The 12,097-nt window shown below is 31.8% G+C and overlaps 1 protein-coding gene across 6 annotated transcripts in view; it reads right to left on the reverse strand.

Annotated features, from left to right (window-relative positions):
- LOC148614674 (uncharacterized) overlaps positions 1-12,097 on the reverse strand; it is a 37,072-nt gene that overhangs the window by 7,927 nt on the left and 17,048 nt on the right. For 5 of the 6 annotated variants that reach the window (XM_088588941.1, XM_088588939.1, XM_088588942.1 and 2 more), the window contains 8 exons: positions 9,869-9,978; positions 8,997-9,067; positions 8,335-8,501; positions 7,748-7,862; positions 6,543-6,556; positions 5,771-5,893; positions 5,072-5,117; positions 3,961-4,049 (listed from right to left, as the gene is read on the reverse strand). In XM_088588941.1, coding sequence (XP_088445067.1) covers positions 3,961-4,049; positions 5,072-5,117; positions 5,771-5,893; positions 6,543-6,556; positions 7,748-7,862; positions 8,335-8,501; positions 8,997-9,067; positions 9,869-9,978 — 735 coding nt within the window. Of the gene's footprint in view, positions 1-3,960; positions 4,050-5,071; positions 5,118-5,770; positions 5,894-6,542; positions 6,557-7,747; positions 7,863-8,334; positions 8,502-8,996; positions 9,068-9,868; positions 9,979-12,097 lie in introns of those variants that run through there. The other variant, XR_015923756.1, reaches the window with a different exon arrangement.

Below are 12,097 nucleotides of genomic sequence, written 5' to 3' on the forward strand. Positions count from 1 at the left end.
CAATCTTTTTCATTGTGTTAATATGTGTCTAAAGTATTTTGCACAAAAAACCTTATGAACATGCACTTAGTAATTTAACATTGAACATACGTTTCAAGTAATATCGAGTATATAAACGCACAGTCAGTTTTGTCATATTTGATAATTTTGTATACCCTCATAAACTGTTCAAGCAATACCCCTTTATTTTACATTTCATAATTTGTAGATCTATACATGTATTCCAGAACAATAATAGTTCTCCATGGAAAGGGGGAATAGGAGAGTTATTGGTGATGTCATCAGTTACATTTTGTACCTGTGACTTAGTTTTGGTTGGCAAAAATGTGTTTAGTGGCGTGAGGTATCAAATTTAAATCATCATAACTTTTTTTATATATTTAAAAAAAAATAATTGAAAAATTCCGAAACCGAGAAAAAAAATAATCATCTGTCTCAGTCTTGTACTCTTCGCCCCATAGGCTTCTATAGAAAACCTTAAATGTTTTTTTTAAATAGACAAGGAGTTTCAATAGGTCAAACTAAAAATAGACTTCTTTATTTTGAGTTCATAAAATATACCCTATTGTGAAGCATTATTTTCCATGAAAAAATAATGTTTTTCCTAAAAACAAGTTTTTGTGTCATAGCTCGATATTAACTCTGAACTTCTGACAAAAAATGATCTGCGAAAAAACAAAAACAGGAAAAGACAAAAAGAAAGTGCAATATCCTTTTTTACCTCCATGATTTGACATACACCTGCTCAGGAATATGTAATACAAGACTGATGCCCTCTGTGGAAACTTCAGATAAACATTCAGTGATTATGCTGTATATAAATAAATCTTAAATAATAATGATATAGGAAAAATAGCAGTTTATATTTTAACATTACAACAAATTTATTTCTCAAGTAACAGAAACATAAATTGTGGGCAAAACATAAATTATTTCTTCTAAATAAAACATTTTACAAAACCAATATTGGATATAAAATTAAAAGTTATTAAGTTTTGAAAATAGGGATTATTATCCTAAAATTGTTAATTCTTTATCATGTTGTTCATTTGTCAACTAATTTGACACTTAAAATGCTTAACGAGAAGCAAATGAGTGATTACGATATCACTAAAAAGATTGGCAAAATCTCTCTTTTATTTTGCAAATAACATTCGATGTACATGTAAACAAACGCACATCAAAGATGACCACCAAAAGTATTCAAGGAGAATGCCTTTCCTACATGTATCTGTAAAGAAGCTATGCTTCAAATGGGTTAATAAAAACAAAGTTATAATTTTTCTGAGATGAGTTGCGTTCTTGAACATCCAGCAGAACTGAACAGCGAAGGTTAAGACACAATTAGCTTTTCCTTAATTTTTAAATCATATAAATTTATTTTTTAAATTAGAATAAAACATTTAGAAGACCTCACAACCTCAAACTAACACCAGAAAAGCATACTTTATTTTTACTGAGAGGTGATCAAACATCAAAAGTTATTTGTTTGGCTAAGATAGTCACTTCTGTTTCTTCCAGGACAAGAATTTGTTTATTTACAGTAACAGGCCATGTAAAAGGCCAGGTAACAGGCCAGGTAACAGGGTTATTATTTTAAAAGCTTAAGATGATTCTCATCTATTCCATTGCATCTCACATTGATGGAGTACTAAATCAAAACAGAAAAATAATCGGTTTTTTTTTCTAAGTTAGCATTTTAAATAACAATAAAACATACATTTTGCAAGCTGTTAAGGAGCTTAAATATTTATATATTTGGTGTGGTTGGGTTTGTATAATGTTTCTACTGTCTTACCCGATACCATCAGAGGTTGTCCTATTCAGTTACATCATGTGGTAATATTGCACTCTAGATCCACTTACGAGGAAGTATCACTCGGTTAACGAAAGCTATATTTTATAGCCTAATTGGCTGAGCAGTCTTGAGCGTTGGACTTGGCGGTGTTACCATAGATGTCAGAGAAGAGAAGGGGTTCGAAACCCGCTGAGGGAGCAACCAAATTTGCAACCTTACGTCGATTCTAGAGTTGGGATGTAGCTTAGACTTGTTTATAAATATTGCTGGCCAGGTTATTCCTCCTCGCAGGATAAATTTAGGGTTGTAACTTAGTGAATACACGATAACGATAACGATACATGTCACAATAAATCAATATGCTATTTGACATACATTATATTGGAACAAAAATTCAGTGGGATAAAATTTACCCAGTAGCACCAATATAAAAGGATCTACCTGATTTTTACATGTACAGGGTTGACGCTAGTTGCCGCTTAAGACAAAGGATTTCAAGTAGACTAGTGTTAATGCAAATATAGTTATATAGTTTGACCCCTAATTATAATAACAAAAAAAGCATTCCACTCAAGTTAAATCGCTCAAATTTAATCAGTGCTTTTGCAAAACCATGTCCTTAGAAATATAGCATATTAGCAGTTTTAGCAGAGTATTGTTTTGTTTAATTTGCATCATTCTGTAATAGCTACTATTAGTCCATGGGCTGAGAGAGTCTATCGCGCTCCCCCATTCAGCAACTTCATTTTATTTTTTAGGTACCTTTATTCCTCCCATTACCGAATCAGTTTGTCGCCAAAGAATATTCCCGGATTCTTTTTCAGTATAAGCCCATATTTGTACCCAACTGGGTCCAAAAGCAAACATTTTTGTGACTCAATTGTTTGAGCGTCTAAGCCTTCTTGGGATAGTATATGTGAACAAACTAAACGAATTCAGATATCATCATGTAGCCCAATGTCTCAGCGTTGCAATGGTACCAAGAAAGTTGCAGTAACACTTACAGTGTATGGTTTTGGGGAAAATGAAAAAAAATGTACCCTACCACGCTGAAAAATCGCTCAATTTGACATAGTTTTCAATATAAAAACCCCTAGAGTATTCATGCTTCAGTAACAAGGCTTATTTTGTATTTTCTGTTTAGCATTATCACAATCTATACTACTGGGGTTCTTTTGGTGAATTTTGGCGATTTCCGTAGTCAGAATTTATTAAAAATGCAAAAAATGGGATTTTTTATTTTTCGATCAAAAGTCACATAAATTCGACTAAATAAAACGTCTAAAATTTGTTATCAATCAATTCATAGTTTAATTTTCTACATAAAGAAACCAAGAAAAAAATAATTTTCAAGAACGGTTTAAAAAAATGTTAAAAATATTACCCATAACTAAAGAAAACTGGTCTCAGTATCAAACAGAATTCTCATTCACAGCATACTGACACTGTAGAACTCATCTTTTAGACATTCATAATTGATAAAATGAAGCCCCCTACATATCTGATCAATTTAGGCGCTTAGATTTTTCTTTTGGGATGACAAATACTATAAAATCGGAAAAATGGAAACTTTCAGAATTTCAGAATTTCCTTCTATATCACACGTTATTGTCTTTTTTAGCACACCGTAGTTTAAACAAGCTTTTGTGTGATATGGTACATTAACATAACGTCTTAGCTTCAAAATGAGCCCAAGTAATAAATATTTGAACTTTTCCAAGTCAAGTGAGGCGGAAAATTGCCGTCCCTACCCATTAAAAAAGTACCTCAACATGAACCCAAATGGGAATTATAACAACAAAAGCTTAATTCAATACAAATACAATAGTTTTTTTCTATCAAAATGAAAACTAATGTTATATATGTTAAACATATATACAGTGGACAATGTAGGAAACCAGTATGCATGGTGTCTATAATGAATATGCATATGATCACTGTGTAATGGTGAGTATTTGCTTTATTTGAGAATGTTTAGCAATACAGATCTTACAAACACAAACGATCAACAGCGTCCAGATGTATGATTATATAAGAAAGCCCATGGGTATATTGTTCTCTGTATTGAATATGGAAAATATTCTTACGGTGGCACAAAATGTGGAATGAGCTGTATGATTATACTACCACATCCATATAAGTATTTCCTAAATGCTGCTTACTCAAACTATCATATTGGTGCACTGTACTTCCACGAAGACTTGCATAAGGTGGTGGGTCGTAAGCTGGTATTTCGTCATAAACTTCATTCCTGAAAAAAAATATGTACAATTCAGACAGAGAATTATTCATGTGATATAAAAACCATTTATATAATTGACATCTTGATGTACATGTTTTTTTTAAGGATAACAGGTTTTAATTTATTCATTGCAAATGTTTAAAGTAACTGTAAGTCATCGTGAAGGATAATGATTATGATTTATGGAACACTGAAATATTGAAAACTATTATCAATAAAGTGAATTAGCAGTAAGTTTGGTTAAAAAGATTCAAAAATCAAGACACAAACAATATGAAAAAGAAGTAACTTAAAGACAAAAAACGACTCACACAATAGAGGAACCTAATGAAAAACGCACCTATCATGAAAGTACTAAAGTAATTGATTAACCAGACAGCAAACAAAACCGGGAATATGGACAATGCACACCATCAGGTGAGCATCTTCCCAATCATTATTGTTTTAAATTACAAACAAAACTAGTGTTCGTGATTGGGATGGACACTATCGACAAGTTCGTAATGATGATTTCAGAAACCAGTGTAAACTTGAAATGTGATAAGTGAAAAAACATTACCAGTTAACTAGACAAACTTTTGAGTATGAAAAGTAAATAGGAATTATCGAGGTTCTAATTGAAAAAAAATGGAATAAAAAAGAGGGTTTATACATGTACATGGAAAAACCACACATTTGACAACATATAAAGTGACATGAACAGGGAAGTTAAAACAAATAAAAGTGTACATAGGGATGAGCAACATTAAAATCTTCACTACCTTACAACCATATAAGATAAAAGATAAAATGTAGATTATTTGTTGTTTCTAAATAGTATTTCAAGACAGATAATGCAGAGTTCATTGTTAACCCACTACAATTTGTTATTACAGAAAGCTGCAATTAAAAAATTATGTATAATCAAATCGTTTTCTATGATTATTTAAGAAAAATATCCAGTATATTAAGAAAAATATGCTCTTTAATATCATAAATTTATTTTGCTCAATTTCCTGTGTGAAAATTAGAGGTAATGAGAGAATACTTACTGATTCGTAAACGTGTAATCACTTTGAATGGTATTAGCATTATTTCCTACAAACGGAGAGAAATTACATTAAAGAGCACCACAAAAAAGTTATTTCGCCTTCTTTTGATTTCCGCTAGAATCTTGGTTCCCTTGATTATTCTTTCAATAATTGTAGCTGAGGACTCATGTCGCTTTTTTGTCCCGTTTAGCTCGCTTTAACTGCAAAACTGGGATGACTTATTTACGAAAGCATAAAATATTTAGTACCTAAGCTTCCAATTATTCACTTTAAAAGCTTATGATGTTTACTGCTCATGTTCAACCATTTTTTGTCACATTCTCGGACTCCTCTTTTTTTATCCATTTCATGGCTTTAATATTTTCCCCGTGACCCTCGTTTTTTCTAAACACACCTTAAATGTTATTTGAGAATTTTTTTTATGAAATCCTTGTTACTTTTCCAGGATTTTTAATAGATAAAACCTACTAATACAAAACCTGTGGGATACCAAGAGAAATCCTTTAACTGCCTAGTTTTTTCAACGATTATAATACTATCTCAAAATCATGCATACTGACCAATATATTCTATTAAAGATCTTCACAATGATATTCTTTAAACGAAAATAAGCTACATATGAAAATTTTATTTCGAATGCCGGCTTTACCTGAATAAGAAAATTATCTACAATTACTGCATCCCTAATATTATTATTACCATTGGGCGTGGCCTGTTTGTTTCGACTTTTCCTCACCAGTAAAATAATAAGTAGTATAAGTAAGACCAGTATAACAACAACGGATGTTACTAATATTATTACAGTTGTTGTTGAATTGTCTTCTGAAATTAGGATTCAAAGGATAAAATAGTACTATATGTCAAATGAATAACCTTAAATAAAACATCATCAAACTATTTCAAAATCATCAATGGTAATATAAAATAGGCATGTCGAATGGCACATTGAGAAGTGTATCTATAGACGATCTTATAGATTTCTTTCATGTTTAGGGTTTTTATTTAACATTTCCTACTTCTAGAGCATGTAACTTTTCCAAACCGACTCAGTATTTAAAAAAAATGTTTATAAACATACTCATATTACGATTTAGTACGTCTTTTTATTGCATTTTAACAAACTTAAGATACCAAGTAAATTTCAAAAGAAAAACAGAGTCTTTCACACTTCTACTGCATTTTGCTATCGCTCTTACGTAGTGTGTGAAATGCAACGTTGTCAAATCTGAAAAAAAAGTTTTTTTTTCCTCTAAGCAGCCATAGAACTTTAAATAAGACATACTTAACGGTTGGTCACAGATGATTATGGTTGTTTATTTATAACCTCATGACATATTTTTTGTTCCTGATTATTGTTGATAAATGCAAAATGTAATTGTAAATTTTAAAAAAAGTAAAAAGTCAACATGTCATTGGATACTTGTAGATGAGTTTTGACATTAAAATGACTAATAAATGAATTGAAACTTACCATTGTTGCCTTGCCTATAAATAAAGCATTTAGTTTATTAAATTATCGTAAAAAGGAACCAATTAAAAAATATTTCTTAATCTGTCTTCACCACATGTATTTATCATGAAATCACAAATTCTTAATTTTCTGAAATTTGTGTAACATGTGGTTATTCAAGGTAATGCTGGTGCTTATCAATTTATATTACACTAATAATCAACATTCATTTTACAATTTTCATACCGGGGGTGTTGTTGTCTCTTTGACATATTCACCATTTCCATTCTCGTTATACATTATACTAAATGTATTTTAAATATATTGTTACTGCTCGGGTAAATAAACAACAGAAATAACACGGTGTAAACCAAATTATAATCTGAAGTATCCTGGATTCTTTTCGATTTATGTGGCAGTCCTTGTAAGACTCAAGCAAATTCTGTAATTTGTGATGCACCCGTCACCAGAAAGAAAGGCTATTCATTTCTATTTTTGTTATTAAAATGCTTTATAGGTCTATATTTCTGCTCTTTACCTTTAGTACAAGAAAACAGAAATTCCGAATGAAAATGCTACAACTGGTACTTAATATGAGATTTACCACATAAAGTATTGAATTAGCAGGGAACCAGAAATATGGCGGGAAATCATGGTATTTCAGCTCTTCAATTGTGAGGTAATAGGGAACATTTCGAAATATCCATAGAAACAAGATGGCGGATAAACAATACGTTCAGTGCAAAATTCTCGTAGGAAAAGTAAATTTTGAATTTTTTCAATCTCGGAGGTAAGAACGAGAAATAATTGTATGAAAGTTGTAGTACAGAACGACATAAAATAAATGGCAAGTTTTTTAAAAGGAGCATTTGAGTAATAAAAAGAACAAAACAAAACAAAAAACATGTTAAACAAAATATCAAAAATAAAAATATTTAGACTTTCCAACCATGAATCACATTTTGTGTGATTCTTATCTGAGGTGTTACTAAGTACAATTTTAAGTTGAAATATATAAGTTATGCATTGTTCGTCAGAACCACTTCGACCAAGTATATACCAATACCATATGTGATGTCGTTGAAATAGTATGTTACTAATCTAGAACATTTTGCCATCATATTGTAGGTCATTGATTATTATTTAATATACCATATCTGTGGCATCAAAACCTTTAGAAGTCGTCATATTAGAATTAATCATCTATAACATTGGTTAAAGTGTACCTTTCTGAACAAACTGGTATGTTTCCTACTATTGTACATTCCTCGTTGGTATCACACTGGGAGAGAGTCTTTAAATAATTACATAAGTCGTCAGTAGTAGTTAACGACATGAAAACTGAAACAATGCAAATATTTTAAAAAAAAAAGCAATTATAAAAATACTACAAACTTTGGTACAGTATATTGTACACATGTTCAAGAAGCAACACCTCATGACGCATTACAACCAATTTACCAAAATTAATAATATACGAAGTATACGAAGCAATCAAATATCCACATGAGTTCTACGAAAGGATGTCAAACAATGGAGCCTGATGATTATAATTATCATGTTTAATACAAGGAAAGATGCTTCTGTGTTTTAGGGCTTCGCATTTTGTGCTACTGCATGTTAAATAATCCGTGATATATATTTGAAGTGAGACAAATTTGACTATATAAACTTATTTTAAAAATCCACAAGTACGGTATCTTTTCCATAGTGTTTTTCCTACTGTCTTGATACGCGTGTAATAATACATTGTAAGTTAAATTATCACAAATACTGTCCCTTCTATTATTCTATTGTGTAATGATTGTTATACCCGATTGTCCAGTTTGTACATTGGTTATTGTTACAGATTGTCCACCAATACTATTTCCACTGATGATAACAGCTGTTAGTTTGTTAACAAGTTTGTTGGAAACTAGAATTATGTCACCGGTCGTATCACTTGACAACTTTATTCTGAGGTTTATTATTAATGTCGATCTGAAAAAATAACAATAATTCATTATAGTAATTATTACTCCCATCTTAAGTTTCATAACCACAAAGCATAATCCAAGAAAAGGCTGATTATTATTGAAAACTCCATTTATTCTATGATTGATTGTCGTTGATTTGCCCAAAAAGGTAGAACATCGAGCAGTAAAGTACTTAAGAACTCTCCTCTAGTTGTAATAAAATAGATCTTTGTATAATTCCTTTACTTTAAGATTTCGTCTTCATAACTTTTACTCTTTTTGAGTAATGAATAAACAAATGCTGCTTATTTCAATGTCGATAAAAGCGGACAATAACTCCCACAATGACTTCTTGCCTTCGATCATTTATATCTCGTAGAAAAAAAATCACGGTATCAAATACATCAAATTTATGGTTTCATAAATTCATTAATAACATGCAGCGGATGCTAAAATATGGTAGTAGGTTTGTTAGAGGTATGTTTATTGAGCTAATGATGGGAGGATTTAGATAACTTACGCTTTTGTTATTGTTGAAATGTCCATTTGACGAAGGCTTCGTCCTAAAGCAGATCCCCAAAAACTGAATAACTGAAAATAAATACTGTAACGTGTAATCGCCATGAATAAATTATCACTCTGACAAAACACACATCTCCTAAACGCTATGAACAGAAGATAAAACAATGCACAATGAAAACTGTCATTTAGCTAATTTAAATCACTATTACTTACGAATATTTTAAAATCTTTTCTTTTTTTTTTCTGAAAATCACTCAATGCCTATTTCAAGAACCACTGTATTTTATTCTTTATGTGCTTTGAAATGCAGGATATGGGGGAAATAATATTATATATATATATATATATATATATAAGGTCTGAAAAATTCCCAACGATGTTAGAACTGTCAAATTTGCGATGCAAATTTTTGGTCGTTCCCTCCGCGGCACTCAAACTCGTACCGCTGTGACATCTATGGCAACACCGCCCTAGACCACTCGGCCAGCTAGGCTATCTTAAAATATAGCTTTCGCTGGCTGGGTCATTCCTCCTCGTAGGATTAATCTAGGGCTGTAACTTAGTACACGATGTATGGTAGTACGGGACAGTTCATTTAGATGTTATTATGTAGGATAGAGGATCAAATTAATGATGCATGTCACAAGGGGATGGCATGTAAGGTGTAAATGATTGATTATTGGGGTTTAACGCCAGATCAGCAATATTTCAGCTATGTTCAGGCGAGGCAAGATGTAAAAATAAAAATGATGATATAAAATAATACTGGTTCAGATACCTTTGTCAGTGAACTTAAGATACAAATATGAAGTTTTATTTGTTATTAAAAATGGCAATCTATTCAAAAACTATAATTTTTCTACACTTTACCCCATTATAAATATCTTGGTATGCTGTAGAACTTTTATCATTAAGAACAGATTCATCGCCTAACGAATCAATCCCAGAGTCCAGTACCAATACCATAACATATTCTAAAACTATAGAACAAATATTAGACATAAAAGGTGTAACATACAATTTTTGAGGTAAAGAAGTCATTTCAAACGTTGTAACATAATAAGACATGTGTTGAGGCCTAAAAATCATTTAAAACTAATCTATTTTCATTTCAGTACAGACATTAAGCCATAAGTATACATGTGATGCTACGGCCTATAATTTGATCGATGAAATGTTGTAAACTTTGTAACGATATTGACGTTACTCAACACAAATAAAATAAAGTGTACCTACGTCAAAAGATTTAGACAACGGATTCAAAACAGATACTAGAAAACTGTAAACAAACTCACTTGGTGCTATCCCCGTATAGCATGTAGGAAACCCCATAAGTGATTTAAGGCATTCAGATAAAAACAAAATTGGAGGTACATAATGGAATCATATGACAAATAATTGTGCGGTTTCAGAAGAGTTGCAGATTAAAAGATGATTATCCTTAGACGACAAATTACAAAGTCAATGGTTTGCATCAGGAAACCCAAAAAGTAATTCAGATGGAAAAACACAATTTGAGGTACGCAATTGTATCATATAATAAAAAATCTGTAAAAGTAGATAAATTTTATTTAGCGGTTTAAAAGAATTTACGATTAGAAGGTCCCTTTTTGCACGATATGTTTTGCATCTAAAAACCCTGAAAGTCGTTGGGATGGAAACATAGAATAGGAAGTCAACGAAGGCATCATGTAATAAAGAATCTGTAAAATCAAATTCAATTCAGCGTTTTCAGAGGATTTGCGGATAAGTTGTTTTTCCTTGGTCCACCAATGACAAAATCCATGTTTTGCACCAGGAAACCCAAAATGTCATTCAGATGGGGAAAATAGGAGGTGCGAAATGGTTTAATATAACAAAATATCTGTAATAGAGTAATCAAGGGGACAAATTTTCTAGCCGAAATAAAAAGAATGTAATCCAGGGACTGGATACGTACAACTTACAAACACAACAAAGAACAGAAAATATCCAAAATAATACGTATAAAGCAAACAAAGTAAATGAGCAACTTGAACTCCGCTAAACAATGGGAGCATGGACCAGATGCATCGATAGGGTAAACGTCCACTGCTTTTCTAGAAAGATCTGCCGAGTTGCTCACAAAAACCCAAGTACGGGGTAGACGAGAGAGGAAAGGAAAAGTATGACACGTTGAATCGGTTCTCATTGTGCAGATAGATTTACCGTAACGATCCATGAGTCCATAAAACTTCTGTAGTGATTACTTCAATCTTGCTGCAATATAACCCTGTTACAAAAGCGTAATTTTAAGAGGTCTAGCCCAGTACAAAAAGTCTGCATAGTTTAGGCAAGCTTTGGCATAACGTACGAGTTGTGATATGAAAACTCTATACGCTGGTACTGGAGGGATGCTGCCACAAAGGAAAGGAAAGATTACAAAACAAAATGAAAAGTCATCGCGTTTGTCGTATATTTTGAAATTTCATTAAATTCTATTCCACGATTTTGGAAGAGTTTTGGATTAGAAGTGGTGATCGGACGAATGGTCTAACACTACGATCACTATATACCTATCAATATTCAAGCAGGGGTTAAATGAAAATTAAAAAGCTATGTAAAATACATGAACAATTTCGTTTTAATATCACAGCACAACCAATAATAGGTTAATTTCTAGAAACACCATTACAGTCGTAGATGAATCTCCATACAATTTTTCATACAAAATTTAAACAAAACAAATTGATGTCACACTATTACTTTGAAATGATTATTTCGATCCTGACCCGAAATCTTATATAAATCATGAAAAGCGCGTTTAAAAATTCTTCAAGCTTTTAATTACATTTAGCCGAGATATGGATATTCACTTGGAAACCACATTCTAGCAAAAACTAGACAGAGCTCACTTAGTAATACCTCCCCAGATACCATAAAGCATACCCCATAAATGATTTAAGCAGTCAGAAAAGCAAAAGAAATTGCACAATGGCATCATGTAATAAATAATCTGTGAAAGTTTCATTAAATTTCATTGCGCGATTTCAGAGGAGTTACGGATTAGGACAGGGGACGGACGAACGAAGGGACAAATGGATGGACAATATGATCACTATATACCGCCCGCGGGGTATA

The sequence above is a fragment of the Perna viridis genome, chromosome 6 (assembly GCF_037379345.1).
Source record: "Perna viridis isolate PV_CMFRI_1.1 ecotype Kerala chromosome 6, ASM3737934v1, whole genome shotgun sequence".
Lineage (NCBI taxonomy): Eukaryota > Metazoa > Mollusca > Bivalvia > Mytilida > Mytilidae > Perna > Perna viridis.